Here is a 17,985-nt window from a genome sequence, read left to right as displayed (position 1 = left end):
AGTTGTGCTGAGGTTGCAGAAAAATGGTCAGAAATCATTTTATTAGTAAGTTCTTTAGCAGCAAGATGAACTAGTAAATGTTCATTTCAATTACTAGGAGTTATGCTGAGCTTTTTATAGCGCTGTATACAAACAGGCATAGACAGGATTCTAATTAACTTGCTAATTAATTTACATTAATTGATACAATTGATGAACCATCAACTTTTCTCACTGGCCTTTGTTTTACAGCTTTGTGTAATTATCTAAAAAATGTTTCAGCTGTCTTGAAACTTAACTACAAAGGAATTGTTCACTAAACAAAGGTAAACATTTATTGTGTAAGGAAGTGTCTCATCTTTTCCTTGAATGTTAAGAGCATAGAAACAAACAGAATGGTATAGAGAAAAATGCATCCAATCTTTTTTTTTAAGCTTATCAAATCTAGCTATTAACAGTATAGTAACTTATACTACAATATAACACAACAATAAAAGGCCTTATAAAGTCAAATCATGGAGGAAGGAGTGATCAATTTTTCTAGTACTCTTAATAGAAAAATTTTGATTACCTGCTATATGCCAAGCTCTGTACTTATTCATGGAATAAATACATGTTGTCCACCTACTATGTGCCAGGTACTTTGCTATGAACTGGTAAACAAAACAGACATGCTACCTGCCCTCAGTTAATAGTCACACTTAACCATATACAAGAGGTGTATGTTATGGCTGAAAAAATTGAGAGTCAGAGAGATTAACTAGTTTGTCCAGAGTTGCACAGCTAAATAAATGGTGGAGCTAGGATTTGAGTATAGATCTATCTGATTCCAAAGTCCACATTTTCCCAGAAAGCTACAATAATGAATACAAGTGTACCAGAGGAGCGAGAGAGAGCAAGCACACACAAAGTTAGATAAAGACATGAAACTCAGTAATTTGCATTGCCCAAATGAGCTCTGCTGTTTCACCTGGCTTGGATAATCTTGTTTAGATTATTTCTGCAGCCTCTTCCCTGGCTTCCTACAGTCAATTCAAAACCTAGCAGCAGAATGACTCCTCAAAATGCAAATTCTATGATGTCACTTTTCTGTGCAAAACTTCCTATGCCCCATCCCTCCCACCTTAATCCTTTGAAATAACCACAGCCATTGCTATCCATTTGATGTATATCATTTCAACTTTGAGTATTCATATGTAACCTTTTTTATTTAAACAAAAATAATATGTGTATTATTCTGCAAATTGCTTTTTCCCCTTGTATTTACAGTTTAATATCCTGTGTTCTTAACATAAAGATATCTATTCCCTTGGTGCATATTGTTACAAAGTAAAATGAGGAAAGCTTTCTGTTTTATTGGTTCCAAATGACATGACTCTTATGTTGCTATATAATGGTGGATTTTGTATTCATAAAACAAACAACATCTGGGGTGGCCGGTTGGCTCAGTTGGTTAGAGTGCAGTGCTCATAACACCAAGGTCGCCGGTGCAATTCCCCCATGGGCCAGTGAGCTGCGCCCTCCACAACTAGATTGAAAACAACGACTTGACTTGGAGCTGATGGGTCCTGTAAAAACACACTGTTCCCCAATAAAATTTATAAAAAACAACAGCATAATTTGTGAAAATATTTAAAAAAAAAAACCCAACATCTTTTATAACAATTATATTTTTGTATATACAGCATGAAACAACTTACTTAAAAAATTACTGTTGCCATAAAACTAATATTTTTTTATGTAATAAGATGCATCACCAAAGCAAACTCGTAATTATACATGACATAGCATAGATTAATAAATTATAATCAGTAATCTTTAGAATTTCTTCTTTACCACAGTTATTCCCAGTTGGGAGATTTCAGCTTTTTTTGCTTCTGCTCTTTAGTAGAGATATACTAAGGCTGTGTAAAATAAAATGCTGGAGAACTGATGGCCAGTAATGGAACCAGAGGACTTGGCTCTACATCAGGGGTGTCCAAACTGTGGCCCGCAATCCATTGTTAATTGGCCTGCAGCAAATTCCAAAAATATATTTAGTTTACTTAAATAAACCAGAAGAGGCAATACGTACTTCACCTCGAGTGAGTGGCCTGGCTGTGTATTTTACCACATGTGGCCCTTGGTGAAAACCGTTGAAAAAAGTTTGGACACCCCTGCTCTGCATAATAAAGGCCAGTTAGTTAGTAGTTGATAGATATTCATACATGAGATGTTCCGCTGTGGATAAAGACTGCAAACTATGGCCTCAGCTTTGCTTTTGATAGAAAATGTGATTTTTGAGTGTATTCTATTTCATTTATTTCCTCATTTTAGTTTTCAATTTAATATGTTCAAACCTTTTTATTTTTAATTATAGTCTCGAGTTATAGCTGTACTGGATTGGGAGCTTTCAACCATTGGTCATCCTTTGTCAGACTTAGCACATCTCTCTCTATTCTACTTTTGGCCAAGGACAGTTCCATTTATAAATCAAAGTTCTCATTTACAAGAAGCCATAGGTATGAAAACTTAATGTTGCCTAATTTGCTATTAATATAACATTAACTTTATTATTCCTCATAATTTAAAAATAGGATTATATTACAATTTCAGATAGCTTTTATTTGCTTTTTAAAATGTTTCTAAATCATTTTATTCCTTATTGACTTTTCTGACTAAAGCATTCCACTTTTAGTGATTTATGACAAAATGTAATCCTTTGTATATAGTGTTCTTTTGGAAATCAACATTTAGAACATGTTTTTTTATGTGGACTAATGGTTATTAGATTTAGTTTTATGTACATATACAATCTTATGACAGTTTTAAATATTCACCATGAGATTTTTTATCAAAGTTTATAGTATGTGCTGTTTTTATAGGGATACCATCAATGGAAGAACTAATATCAATATATAGCCGTTGCAGGGGAATTACTCCCATTCTTCCCAACTGGAATTTCTTTCTTGCCCTTTCATATTTTAAAATGGCTGGGATACTACAGGTAATTAATTGTTTGTAACGTGTTTCATCGTTACTTATGAACGTACGGTTGACAATGTTTTCTGATCTTTTAGAGGTTTTGTCGTCTTTATCCTTAGCTCATTTGGCTTCTCATAATGACAAATACCATACATCGGTAAAATACATATCCAAAACTTACAGAATAGAATTTGGCAAGGAAAAAAGTTGAGTAGCAAAATGGATCATCACTGTTTGGTATAATAAACTTAAAAGATGGAGGTCAGAAGAGAGAAAGACATAATCACAAAAAGCGAAAAGCATTCGAGAATTGGCTATTTCTTGAATATCCAATTTAAGAAAGAGCTAAAATTTTATAATAATGTCTGCTTCAGACTATAAAACCATTTATTAACCAGGTCTGGTGATGAGGAAAGAATTATCTTTGAACTTCCCAAACCCTAGTGTAGTAACTGGCATATAGTAGCCTTTTAATATGTTTTTGAGTGTAGATGAGTAATTTTTTTCATTTTCTAATGTCATATTTATGTGATTAATTTTGAGAGGAAATTGAGAATAAGTTCAGTTTTTTAAAAACTTACACTTTAAACGGATGCATTCTTTACTATACTAATTTAGTTTCCATGTACTTTGAATCTTGGGTGCTTATTTAAGAAATTGATATACTTCATCAGTGGCAAGGGGCTAGGTAGGGTTTGAAGAAAGAACAGGTAAATAAGAAATTTCAGAAACAAACAAGAATGGAAAAAAGATTAAAGAAAGTTGTGGTTATTTTTCTCTGTCCTCAGAGTTCAGGCTATTCATGAACAACTGAAATGACTTCTAGGAAATAGTTGTGTTATATCTCATCCTGTATTTTATAGTCATGTTAATCATATTAGTTAATCAACTTGATTGGATGGGTTTCTCAAAATAGTGTTTGTGGTGTGTTTCTATATCCATCAGTTTCCTCAAATCAGATACCAGATAGGCTTTGAATTTAAATTTCACTAGATTTTCATTTCAAATCAAAGTTTGACATGGGTTATGATTGAAATTAATATACATGTTATAAACTATATAGTAGTAAGTAACCTTAGAGATGATCATAAACATTCTATTCTAACTAGAAATGTGAAATTGGAAATAATTGAAAGACTATTAGTGTTTTATTACATAAAGAGTTGTATAAAGAAATAAACTAATGAAATTCAGTTGATTGTGTTTTGGTGGGGAGGCAGGGGAGAGGAGAAAGTATTATGTTGGAAGCACAGAATGTGGAGAATTAAGCAGGAAAAACTGGTTAGCATTCAGCTAACACTGTTCAAAGGAAACTACAGGTTCACTTGAACTATGGGTTCAAAGATGAGATAAAATATTCTTAGAGGTCATCTCATTGCTTTCTTTTTAGTTTTATAGTTTATTTTGTTTTAGTTTCTTCAGATTTTCCCCCACTATGAAGGGAGAGCAGTGATCTTCAGAAGTGATATAACTTGCGAATTTGGTATCTTTGGTAACTGCTGAGCTCAGTTTCAAGTTCGGTTTGAATTGCCAGTTACAATTCTGTTAGGAAGAGAGTGTGTTTACTAGATGATACCAGTATGACTCTTTAGCTGGGGGGTATGATTATTCCTTCTTGTAAATTAATAGAATTGATTATCTGATTTATATCTTGGTACCTTGTGAGTTTAGTGACTCATATAAACTGGGAAATTGGTGGAAAGACTAAAGAGTTTTCAATGAATTTTAACTGCTCCATGTTAATTTACTTACAGGGAGTATACAGTAGATATCTTCTGGGAAATAATGTATCTGAGAATAGCTTTCTGTTTGCCAATGTTGTGCAACCTCTGGCAGAAACAGGACTGCAACTCTCAAAAAGGTAAGCAAAATAAATTATTTGGCTGACTCAAATTAGAGCCTTTATTAAGTATGTGAAGGTTATAAACTTCAGGGGGATAGGGATTGTTTTTATTTCTTACACCAGAATTGCTGCTGCCAATCACTATAGTTTGGCAAATCTCTATCTGCCTGAAAATAAACTGACTTCAAATATAAAAATTATGCATATTTATAATTAAAAGTATTTTGATAACTTGAGTGTATAAACTTTTAAGGATATAGATAAAACTCTCAAATGTTTTCTTCTAATATTTGTTACTTACATATACCCACTTAAAGTTATAAATTATATAAGGTGATTTATTAAATTTGGGAATATTGCTCTTTTCCACCATCACATCATGATATTTTATTCAGACATTGCGTACCCATCTTTGAAATCCATGTCTCCATCAGTGGAGCACTTTTTGAGGCATGTAATATACTTTACCACCCACACTCCCATCTCAGGGGTGTGATATGTAGCACTTACTGAATGTGTGGATGATACTGTCTCTGGAAATTCACCCAAGCCACAGATACCTATATCATAACATCAGGACAGCTGTGTTTTACAACTCATTTTATCGATGGGTATATGTGATCTCCAAAACATAGCAACCGATGGTGTTACTCTTTAGAAGTCTTGTCTATAATGATATCCAGCAATTGTAATTGTGAGGCATATACTAAGAGTAATTATTAAATTTGTGTTCAATTTCTTTGGTTCCTTTTTAAGAAATTCTGACAGGTGACTTCAATAAAGATTCAAAACTCTCATTGATTGCAATCATGCCAGGCTTACGTTTTCTCCAAACAGTGCTTTAAGCATTAAAATTTGATGTTCAAAATAAAGTGATTCCACATTTACCCCATAATAGGAAACACTTAAAAAATTCCAAAACATGGCAACTCCTTCTGAGGACTATTTTTGGGGAGCTAGGGAAGACTTCACATTATATTCAGAAATATAATGATTTTGGATATCTTTATAACATTTTTTCTTACAAAGAACTTTGAGAACTGTACCACCACACGTTGACACTACCCAACAGTTGTTTGCACAGAGCAAGAGAGGACAGGAAGTTCTTACTCAGGTGAAGCATTTCATGAAACAGCACATCCTTCCAGCTGAAAAGGTAAGTATCGTATGAACAGAATGTATTTGTGCTTGAGCACTATTGGTGAATTACTTGTTATCTCTGCTTCGAGGGGAACCATGATATCTTATGTTCCAGTTGATCCTTAACTAGATGCGCCTCCTCACCTTAGCACTGAGCTGCTACAGAACTTGGTCCTGAAACATTCCAAGCTTTTAATATATGCCAAGGCAATGCCACAGATAAATCTGTGGAATTAAAATTAAGTCAAAGGAAATGAACTTTTTTTGTAAAGCTGTATTAAGTGTATTAGAGTAAAACACTAATTTCAGGACCTTTCCCTAAGACAGTGACTTTCAGCCTTTTTTTTTTTTCAATGCACCCCTTTGAGAATTAAAAGAACTGTAGAGAAAACAAGAGGGGCATATCCAGAAATTTTTGCATATCATTTCACGCTGCTCACAGATACTACCACCTCTCTCCCCACAAGCTACTATTTTGAGGTATTAAGTTTCAATTAGTTCACTGAGGGTAGAGATATAACATGGTACATTCATTAATTCAGTTAACAAATAATTATCAGGTACCTAATAATGGTTTAGGCACCTGGAGAGCCATTGAAAGTAAAAGAAAGAACATATTAGTACTTATACTCCCCAGAGCTTATACTTTAGCATGAAACAAAGACATTAAGTAAGATGCTAAATGCTGTGAAGAAAAGATAAAAGCTATTATGAAAGTATGTAAGGCATTTGGGTAGAACACTGTTGTAGAAATTGTAAGGGTTTGATTCTAGCCCATTCGTGCCACAAGTTACGTGGTCTTGGGCAAATAACTCTCTCTCAGAGTGTCAGTTTCTTCATCTATAATGTTTATAGATATGACTAGATATACAATAAATTCCCATTTTAATCTTCCAGATTCTGAGAGGTCTAGAGCTAGACTGGCAAAATGAAATAGGAAACTGAAAAAGACCAAAATTCTTTGAACAAAAAATAGTCAGAGTTGATATGTGTTTATAGGGTGATTAGTATTATTGCTTGTTATTATATGAATAATGATCTCTTTTTAGCAAAGAGCTGGCCTAAACTAACTTTGCTCACAGATTAGGGTATAGTGTTGTTGTTGTTGTTGTTGTTGTTGTTTTTTAAAGAAAATACTACTTAAATATGAGGACATTCCTTCCAAAATAGTCATTTCTTAAGTGTGTTCAGTGCTTACAGTATCACTTTGGAGACTTTCTGTTCTAGTTAGTATATATATAATTTTGATTTCTAAAATTCTGTAATTTGGGGTATTAAAAAAATGCAGCACTTCTAATTAAAGATGGGAGCATTTGCCTCTCCAACCTCAAATAAAATCCTATTGAATTAACAATAAGAATTACTTTTTTAATGGAATAAATTGGGAAAAGCACATAAACAGGAAGGAGACACATCAGAGGATTAAAGGTTTTGAAAAGAGAATGCAAATTGGATTTGGAAAGCTACTGGTTCATACCAAAGAGTAAACCTTAACAGAGCAAGCCATATCTCAAAAGAATTTTGAAATAAGAGAAGTCTGTAATGCAGGTGGTAACCATTCTTTTTATTGCTTTTAAATAATGGGCTCCCCTGTAATTGGCTGGTATTGAGAGCAAGAATGAAAAGGGGTAGATGTTCAATCAAGATGTTTGATTTAAGAATTAACTTGTATATGGGCTGCTTGGATTGGTCTTGAACACTCGTGGGTAGCAGTGCTGTTTGCCCCAGTCACAAAGCTGCAAGAGTACTCTAAAGAAGCAAATGATCTGTTTCAGAGCAGCCAGGGCTTCACCAGGAGGGTAGTAGTCTACAGTAGGGTCTTTCATGTTTTGGCTTTTTTTTTTCTGGTGGTGGGGGGTGGGGGTTTGGTGTAGACCCAGCTTGCCTATCAACAGGCCTGATTCTTACCTGCTCACCTTAAAATGAATCCTTAAAATGACATGTTAGTGTTTGCAACCAGCCCATTGTTCAAAAGAGATGCGAGAATGAGCAGAGGAAACCATGTAGCCTTGCTCTTTCAATGTGAACGGGCAATCAAGGAAAACATGCAGCACAAAAGAGAAGTATCACAAATTGGATTGTGATACATCTACTGAACTCAATATCATGCAACTATTAAAATATTTACAAAGAATTTGCAGTAAAAGAAAATGCTTTATGGTAAGTAAAAAAGCAGTCTTATTATTTTAAAGGGAGAATTGTTAATATTTTCTGTGGCAAGGAAAGCCACAATCATTTTGTCTTTGTAGATCTTTCAAATCTGGAATATATGCACATCTAATAATGAGTTTTTGCTTCCTTTAAGAACTTGTACCAACATCTGTAAAAATGTTTTATCCTGTACAATGATTCTGAACAACACTAATCACTGTCTGTGAACATACGCATTTGAAATGATATTGGGAGAAAAGTAATTAGCTTTTTCAGAATGGAAGAGGGGCAGCCTATAAATTCTCTCAAATATTATTATAACTAAGTTTACAAAAATGAAAACAGTTATGTCTGGCAAACAAGATCGTATCACATAATACATCTACATTTTCATGGTACATAAGTTTAGCTAGTAAGACTCTTGATGATTTTTTTTCTTAATACTTTTACATATTTTTCCGGTTTTCTATAACAGGAAAAAATAAGTTTCTTTTAAATTACTCTATTGACCTTATTGAAACTCCTTGAATATTGTGAAGTTAGAACATAAAAACCCATTATCTATGAAAGTGTTAAAAGGCAATTCTTATTTAAAATGGATAGGAGTCCAGAAAATAGCATGTAAAATAGGAACTAGTGACATATTACTGAGAACAGACTTTTAACATTATAGTAAAATTAGTCATGTTTTCCTGCTGAGTCTATTAATGTACTAGGGAACAACTGTTGTTTCTAACGGACTTAAGTTTAAAGTGAAAAACTTTATATTGCAAAATTACTTGCAGGCTCAGATTTAAGATTCTGAACCAGCATACTCCAAAGCAGTATCTCAAGCAGTGAATGTTAAAGGTGATATTTTGGGAGAATTGATCAGGCATCAAACATATTTTCTGCTTACTTCTTTCACCAGTAAACTGTTTTTCATACTTTAAGAACAAAAGAAAGATTAACTACTAAATCTCTTAATAGTTTAGAACAGGAAGTATTAAATAATACAAGTTTTTAAATAATTATATAAACACTGACGTAATTTAATTTCTCAGACTGTAGTGTCATAGAGAAGTAGCCAGAGATGAGGAATTTATAAATGTATTGCATAATATATTTCTTACCAAACACAATAGCATTGACTATTTTCATGGCAATATGATGGATGGAAATAATAAACAATCCTAAACAGGAAATCTTCCTATGTAACTGACTTCCTGACAGAAATAGCAAATGCTGTTCATCCTGGAGCCTTTGAAAGAGTTGTCCTTTGTCTTCTTGAAGTTTCCACTAAATACAGCAGTACTCTAGACTAGCTAGCCATGCTTCAATAAAAGTAACATTTTAGTATATTACTTACATGAATGTAAATTGGTGGAACAATTTTAGAAAATAATATTATATGGAGTTTTAATGTTAATAGCCTTTAATCCAGTTAATAGCCTTTAATTCTCTGCTAGCCTACGTGTAGAAAAAAAATAATAGGTACAGAGATGCTATGATAGCAAAATATTGGAGAATGCTATTATCCAATTTTTTAGTTCATCTTATTTCTTTTAGTTGCACAAATTAGAGATTACTGTTACTGTTTTATGTGGCTATTACCCATGTATTTATCATGTATTTTGTATTCCTTCTTGCAACTCAGATGTTTCTTCTAGGATCAGGTTCTTTTAATGAGAATCTTATAGTAAATTTTTATCTTTTTCCCTTTTCCTTTTTTTACTGAGGAGAGGGAAGTAATGATTTCTATTCCTATCTTTGCCCATCTGTCTGTATATCTGTCTATCTATATCTATCTATCTTTCTCTATCATCTCTATCTCTATGTCTTTATGTCTCTTTCTAATGCCTTTATTTTGCCTAATTCTTGAAACTATGTTTTATTTGTTATATACTTCTTGGTTGACCGTCATTTTCTCTCAGCAATTGAAGATACTATCCCACTGATTTCTGGATTATTTGTTGCTTTGGGAAGTCAGCTCTCAATTTTGATTGTTTATCAGTAATCTGCCTTCCTCCCTCCCCTACCTCCTTCAAGAGCTTTTCTTTATTCTTTCCTTCTTTTTCTCTTTTTTTTTTTTTGATGTTCTGCAGTTTGACTATACTCTGGCTTCATTGTGCTTTCTGAATTTGAGGATTGTTATCTTTTATCAGTTCTGAAACTTCTTATAGTTTTTTTCTAACGTTCCCTCTCTCTCCATTCTTTTCATCTAGGGCTCCAGTTAGACTTATGTGAGAACTTCTCGCTGTATTCGTCATAACCCTTAACCACTCATATTTTCCTTCTTTTGAATGTCTGTGCCTCATTCAAGAAAGTAATTTCTTCCAGTCCTTTTTGCAATTTTTTTTTCCCATCTGTAACTAATCTTATTTTTCAACCATCCACATATAGCAGTGGTTTTCAAAATTTGGAGTGTGTCACAACCACCTAGAGAGCTAATGAAGAATACAGGCGCCCCAGGTTTATTGAAGTAGGATAGGGTCTGGGCTCTGTTTTTACCAACTTCCCCAAGTGATTCAGAAACCCACCAAAGTTTGAGAACCACTACCACTGAGTTTTTAAGTTTAATTACTATGGGTTCCCCCCACCCCCCAAGTTGCAATCAGTTCTTTTTCAAATTTGGCCCATTTTGAAAATCCTTTGTCATATTTTTCATTCCTTCTTTTATTATTGAAATCTATCGGAGAGAAATATATTCTGTATCAGATCATTGTTCTATCTGTAGTTTTTGCGAAGTGTGATTCTGTTTTGTTGAACTATTGTTTTTGCTAATTCTTGCTAATGGTGGCTTGTTTCCTTAACTGTTTAGTACTTTTTCATTTTGAACTCATGTTCTTTGAAGTAGAATTTAATCTGCTGGGATTATTGAAGGCTTTGTTTACAACTCTTTCCTCCAGAGTGGATTTGCTTTTGCTTCTGCCAGGTGCTTTCAGGCACTGTCACCAGGAACACTGCAAATTTAGTTTTTGGCTTGAGATTTTAGGGACCCACAGGTCCCTGAATTCAGATCCTGAACTTGGGTAAAGACAGGATTCAAGTTAGAAATGTTTCTTTTCTTCTATTCCATCGTATATATGGCCTATATCCCCATGGCCTACCTCTGAGGGCTGGGTTTTTTATTTTGTTTTTTTTCCACTTAGGTTTTTCCCATTAAGCATGCTGACTTTGGTTAAGGGAAGAGGTAACCTCTGGTCCTTTCCCTGTTTGGGGCATTTGGCTGTCTCCTTAACCCCCCCACCCCTCCCCGCCTCTGTGGCTCATTAAAAACTAAGGCCTAGGCCAACCTGGACCAGCCTACAGCCCCAGACAAACTCTGCTCCAGTGCTTGTTTTACACCTGAAGAGTCAGGTTTTTTATTCCTGGCCTCAGAGGGATTTCCTTATTTTCCTTCCATCATACCTATGCATTACTAAATGCATGTTTTAAGTTATTTTTAATATTTTACCTGACGTTTTTATTTGTACTACCCTGGAAGGGGTTTCTATGACCATCTAGTGTGCCATAAAGCTGAAAATGAAAGTCTCAAATCTTGGTATAAGATTTTAGAAGTTTATCATCTGTCGACTGGTCAAATAATTCTCCAGGTAGTCCGCCAAAAGAGCAGTTTATTAGAGAAAAGAAAAAGAAACAAAGCCACCAAGGAGTGTGTGAATGCACACTTGCCGGCCAGTGTTCCAACCAGCTGCCCATGTGCAAAAAGCCCCGATTCCAAGATGCTTCTCTATTTATTAGCATCTCTGCCCTGGAAGTTACCACAAATTTTAACAGGAAGTCAGGACTAGAGTTAACAAGGGGGCCCAACTCCACCCATAATCCTCCCAGCTCTATGGTTAATCATCTTAAGATCATATCTAATATTGAGGCTGTATAAATTTTGTGAGCAACAAGCCTCTAGAATTTTTATACTTCTGTGTCTGGTTTTAGAAAGAAATATTATTGATTTAATAGCAGCTGAAAAAACTTCTTCACCTAAATATATTTACTTTGGATATTAACAGTTTATGGTATTATTTACTTTGTATTAACTTCAGCTAATAAACTTTTTTCTTTTTATTACATTAAGGAGGTAATTGAGTTCTATGTTCAAAATGAAAATTCAGAAAACAAGTGGAAAAAACCTTTAGTGATTGATAAGCTCAAGGTAAGAAAAATAAGAAAACCTTTAACATAAAATGTACATGCAGGTTTCTTTAGAGAACTTAGTTGTTGCTGCTGCTGTTATATATGAAGAGGATAATTCTAGTAATAACTGTTTTAAAAGGAATATTAAAAATAGAATCTAATATACAAATTAGGTTATATAGTGTTTTGTATATGGTTTGTAATGAAGACAACCTCTTATAGCTGTTCAAAGAAAAAAATATGATGAACACTGCTTGCTACCATCTGTCACTTAATTGAAACTGAAGTCAAGGCAGGGCTTAATCCACATTTCATGTTTTCAAATTCTAATAGCAACACATGTTAGGAATTGAGATGCACAAAATAATATATTTGGCATTAATTATACTCAAGCGTGGGAGGTTTTGTAATAGCCATCCATGATTCAGTAAGAAGTACTCAAGTAAGCAAATTTAGTTTTTCAGTCAAATCTAAGAAAGCTTAGAGGAAAAGTCATTTCTTTAACAGTTAAGAAACTGTTTTATGGTGAATTAGTAACTACTTGTTTTTGCACTCTAGGATACAATGAAATAAATAACTTCATAAGTGTTTTTAAATTTCAAAAAGCATAAATACCAGTATCTTTTAAAAATAAACTATTTTAAGTCATGGTAAATTATAATCACTCTGGCACGTTAATCACCTTGACAGGAAATGGCCAAAGCAGAGGGCTTGTGGAACCTGTTTTTGCCAGCTGTAAGTGGTCTCAACCAGGTGGACTATGCCTTAATTGCTGAGGAAACAGGGAAATGCTTTTTTGCTCCAGATGTCTTCAACTGTCAAGCACCAGGTTACTACATTATTTAAAAATAGATGTTCTCATATATTTTGAGCAGTGTTTAAAATTTCTCTATTTTAACAAGGACGTTTTTTATTGTTATTTTTTTACATAAAGTTCTTGATTTATAAATTTGTCTATAATTTTACTTTTCAGTTACTTTGAGTTAAATTTTTAAAAAAATGAATATAATGTTCTCAATGGATTACTCTTTTGTTAAACATCATTACATGAAGAGTATTTGGGAATAAAAGCTGCCACAAAGGGATTAACAGGAGAAGGATTGCAGTTTTTTGACTGGGTATTGGATATGTCTATGGCTAGCTGGAATGGATAGAGAATGCCACATCTTTTGATTAGCCTCACTGTTTCTCCATTTATTCACCAATTAGTTATTGATTACTATGTGCCAAGCACTGTTCTAGATAATTTGGGATATATCAAAGAGTAAAATATACAAAGATTCCTGCCCTCGTGGTGCTGATACTTTAATGGAGGGAGACAAAAATAAATAATATAGTAAATAAGTAAATTATATAGTAAGTTTGAAAAAGAAAAGTGCGTTGGAGAAAAAAAAACGGGAGAGGAGCTCTGGAATGCTGAGGAACAAGGAATATGGATTACAATTTAAAATAGAATGGTCTTATTTAGAAGATGACATTTGATAAAGAATTAAAGAGAGTGAGAGACTTAGCCATGCTGATATCTGGGGAAGAGTTTTCATAGAAAGGGGAACAAAAAATGCACAGGCCCTAAGGCACTAGTGTGAGTGGTGTATTTCAGGAATAGCCAAGGAGGGCAGATGGCTGGGAGAAGACCAGAAGATGTCAGAGAGGAGAGAACCTTATTTGTTGGGCCTTATAATACAAATAATGGCTTATAACAGTACAATGGGAAGCCACTGGGGATTTGAGCAGGGGAGTGTTAAGATGTAACTGCAAAGGATCACTTTGGCTGCTGTGTTGAGAATTAACAAAAGAAGGAGGAAAGCAGGGAGTCTGTTGTAATAATCCTGGTGAGAGATGATGGTGATTTGTTCTAGGGTACTAGCAGTGGAAGGGGTGAGAAGTGGAAAGATTCTAAATATATTTTGAAGGCAGAGCCAAGAGGATTTCCTGATTGGATGTGGGTTATAAATGGAGAAGTGAAGAATGCCCCTAAGGACTCGGGCACAAAAAAATTGGAAGGATGAGGGAAGGAGGCCAACTTTTCTTTAAAAGGGTAATATGGAAGGGATAAACTTGGAATGTAGTCTGTAGAAGGTGTTTTCAAACCTGGAGTTGCAGAAGAACCACCTCAGGAACTTAAAAAAAACACAAAACCAAGATTCACAGACTCCATCCTGGACATTCAGTAGGTCTAGGGTAGACCCTAGGAATGTCTTTTGTATTGTTTTTTAACCAAGTTACTCTGATTATTCTGACGCTGTCAGTCAAGAACTAGCACTTGGCTTGTAGTAGAAGGATTATGGTATGATATCCTATAGTGTTCCCGCAGAAGTTAGGCCTCAGCATTGCCTTTTGTGCTTATTGTCTGGCCCTGGTGCTAAAGCTCTCCCAAAAAGAGTTAAGGATGGGGCCGCCACAAAGAGGTGTATCAGATGTTGGAGAGAAAACACAATGTGGTTGCATAGCAAAGTGTTTCCTCACTGGACTTTGACGCTCATTTCTTTGGAACTATTGAGATAGTTCATAGACTTCTGATGATGGTTGAACTTGTCGCTGACGTGGTTTTCCGTCTTCAAAGCACTGATTTATTACATTACTGCTGTACTCCATTTTCATCTAATAATGAGGCTATTGTAAAAGTAAAGAAATCTATTCACAAAGTTTCTACAGATTTCGTCTCACTCATGTAAAGCTATTACATCACGCTATGTAGGTGACATAATTTTATGGAGAGAAAACTGGTAGTTTTTTGTTTATAACTTTTTTATTGCTACTCAGAGTTAGAAATATATTTTTTATTGTGACCCAGTATGTGGCATATGTAGTTGTATGTGCATGTTCATTGATGGATGGATGGGGTGAGAGATATATATTACTGAAAAAAGGCTTCATGCAACAATAGTTTCCCTTTCTACATGCAGTGCATTTAGATAGTTTCCACTGAGTCTAATCAAATATACTCTATTTTGATCTATTTTATTTTATTAGAGCTTGCTAGCCATACGCGTATTTCATTAAATTGATTTCATGAACACTAATAGGTCATAGTATGAAAAATAATGCTATAGAAGACCTGCTTTGCACATACAGCTCTGCCACTATTTCTCCATTTGACCTGTGAACTCACTTTTCACTAGATGGTTGTAGACTTTGTTTAGTATTAAAATTTCATGAGTCTTTCAGTTGTAATATCTAAATGATATTACCCAACTGCTGAAATTTAAAAATTGGCCAGGAAAATATATTTTCTTTGATAAAAGTCTGATCAACAACTCTCCTCAGCAAACAAGATGTGTAAAACCGTAAGTAAAAAACTAAGCATTTGTTTTCTTTTTGTAGTAGAGATTTCTTCAGGAAGGCTCTGTTGGGATTGTGTTTTGGAGCATTTCTGAAGCAGATGAAGAAGGGGAATTGATGCCAATTAAATACTTTGAGAGGTTTCTTAAGTATAAAAGATGAATTTCTACTCCAGCAACCCAGGTTATTTCTGAAATAGTTATAAAAGCTTATGGGAAACATCATCTTCCAATTTGTTTTCTTTTTTTTTTTTTTTGCCCTTCAATAAGTCAGACAATATTGTACAGTGGAATGTTGAAAATAGCAATTTTAAGAGTCTCATGCTCTACCGACTGAGCTAGGCAGGAGCCACTAGAAAATAGCAATTTAATTCTAAAGCTATTACTGGAAAATTTGGGGGCCATTGGGCTGATTTTTGGGGAAAAATTTTTTTGTGGAAGTAATTTAGGTTCTTTTCCCCAACCCATAAATGATAGCTTTGTTTTGCCAGCTTCTTGGAAAAAACTGGTAATTTTTGAAAAGTTTGTATTCAATATTTATCTCATTTGAACTGGAACAAACACTGAATTTAAAACAAGCAAAGAAAATAATGACCTTCATTAATTCCAACTCAGGGCTCATTTTCTTCCTCAGTCAAAAGGAATTTTAAGCTTGTGTTAATCTACTAAGAATTTTGTGTATTTTAATATAATTTTGTTAGGAGTGTCTGAACAGAGTACCAACATATTTTAATTTTTTTTTTAACAGGACTTTTTTTGGGGAACGGTGTGTCCTTCCAGGACTTTTTCCAAGTCAAGTTGTTGTCCTTTTCAATCTTAGTTGTGGAGGGTGCAACTCAGCTCCAGCTCCAGCTGCTGTTGTTAGGAGCAGGGGGCACAGCCCACCATCCCTTGGGGGAGTCAAACTGGCAACCTTGTGGTTGAGAGCCCGCGCTCCAACCAACTGAGCCATTCGGGAGCTCAGCGGAAGCTCAGCTCAAGATGCCGTGTTCAATCTTAGTTGCAGGGGGCGGAGCCCACCATCTCTTGCGGGAGTCGAGGAATCGAACCAGCAACCTTGTGGTTGAGAGCCCCCTGGCCCATGTAGGAATCGAACCACCAGCCTTCAGTGTTAGGAGCACAGAGCTCCAACTGCCTGAGCCACCAGGCCTACCGGAGTATCAACATATTTTGAGAGATTTAGACTTAACTCAGTTTTCATAGGTATTTCAGTGACTATCCTTAAAGTCATTGTAAGAGGTGATACTGAAAAATTCTTCCTCAAAATCTTGTAAGTAATCAGTATTCATGGGAAAGGTTTTAGATAGTATTTTTAGAAATTTGATAGGACTGAAAATCAGAGGAAGGCATCTAGAACATTTTGCTCTATGGCAGACACAAAGCATTCTTTTCTACCTGAGAGTGATACTACAGTGTTATCGTGTACTGAACAGTGCCCTCTAAAGGTTAGAGAGGGTCTTTGAAGTTATCTAATGTCATTTTCTGCCCAAGGCAGAGATTCTGTGTTTAGCATTCTAGAGATAGGACTTAGTACTTTTCTAGATGGTACGGGGTGCACAAAAACAAGAGCAATGTTAGAGGCAAAGATACAATAATTACTATGTGAGTTCAGAGGAAGGAGATATTTGTTGGGTAATCAGAGATTTTTCACAATGGAGGTGGCTCAGAAACAGGAAATTACTTAGGAATGATGGGTAGAATTTCACTTGAGAGAAGGCATGGCCCAGGCAAACATGTGGAAGTTAGAAAGCACAGGCATGTTTGAAGAAGTGGAGTCTCAGTAGAATAATGTTTTCCAGTAGCATTGCAATCACTCCTAGGAGAACACATTTGTAAGACAGCAGGCAAATGTTAGGCCAGTAAATTGTTTTCCTCAGTCCTGATTGAGTCAGACTTCACGAGAGCCATGATTCACCGAGATGAAGCAGAAAAGTGTCTGTGATTCAGAACAAGTTGAATAAATATGCACTGAATGCCATGTGCTTGTAACTATTTATGGCCCATCATCATTGTAAATTATATTTACTATTATGCTCCAGAATATTTTTGTTAGCAAGCATTTACTTTAAAAAGATGCATGTCTGTATTATCTACATAAAGTTTGAACTTCATGTTGGTAAATTTTTAAATTTGAAACAAATGCTTTTATTATGTATAGACACAGGGAACATGGAGCTGCTGCACCTATATGGAAATGAAAAGCAGAAGCAGCTGTGGCTTGAGCCTCTTCTTCAAGGGAGCATTGCCTCTTGCTTCTGCATGACAGGTAAAAGCAAATCACTGTTTTCCCTTATGCAACCAGTTATCCCAGAGTTCTTGTGGATGAGCTGAAGAAATGTGGGAGGTGGTTCTGTGTGTCAGGTAAACTTGCCCATGGCCGGAAATGTGACTTTGTTTGTTTGGAGCCCAGTTTTAAAGTTTGGCATTATGTAAAGTGCAAAACAAAACTGTCCTCCCTTTTGAGACGACACCAGATGATATTTGCTGGTAGCCTACTTTGGGCATTAGTAGAGT

The 17,985-nt window shown here is 34.9% G+C and overlaps 1 protein-coding gene across 2 annotated transcripts in view; it reads left to right on the top strand.

The window, feature by feature from the left end:
• ACAD11 (acyl-CoA dehydrogenase family member 11) overlaps positions 1-17,985 on the top strand; it is a 71,010-nt gene that overhangs the window by 22,279 nt on the left and 30,746 nt on the right. The window contains exons 6-12 of one of the 2 annotated variants that reach the window (XM_019725930.3): positions 2,339-2,480; positions 2,844-2,965; positions 4,698-4,804; positions 5,816-5,942; positions 12,132-12,209; positions 12,881-13,019; positions 17,630-17,737. In XM_019725930.3, coding sequence (XP_019581489.3) covers positions 2,339-2,480; positions 2,844-2,965; positions 4,698-4,804; positions 5,816-5,942; positions 12,132-12,209; positions 12,881-13,019; positions 17,630-17,737 — 823 coding nt within the window. The remainder of the gene's footprint in view (positions 1-2,338; positions 2,481-2,843; positions 2,966-4,697; positions 4,805-5,815; positions 5,943-12,131; positions 12,210-12,880; positions 13,020-17,629; positions 17,738-17,985) is intronic. The other variant, XM_074312842.2, reaches the window with a different exon arrangement.

This window comes from Rhinolophus sinicus, chromosome 5 (genome assembly GCF_057876585.1).
Source record: "Rhinolophus sinicus isolate RSI-liver-muscle chromosome 5, RSI-T2T, whole genome shotgun sequence".
Taxonomy (NCBI): Eukaryota; Metazoa; Chordata; class Mammalia; order Chiroptera; family Rhinolophidae; genus Rhinolophus; species Rhinolophus sinicus.
Note: the sequence above shows the minus strand (reverse complement) of the source record. Positions and strands in the feature narration are given on the sequence as shown.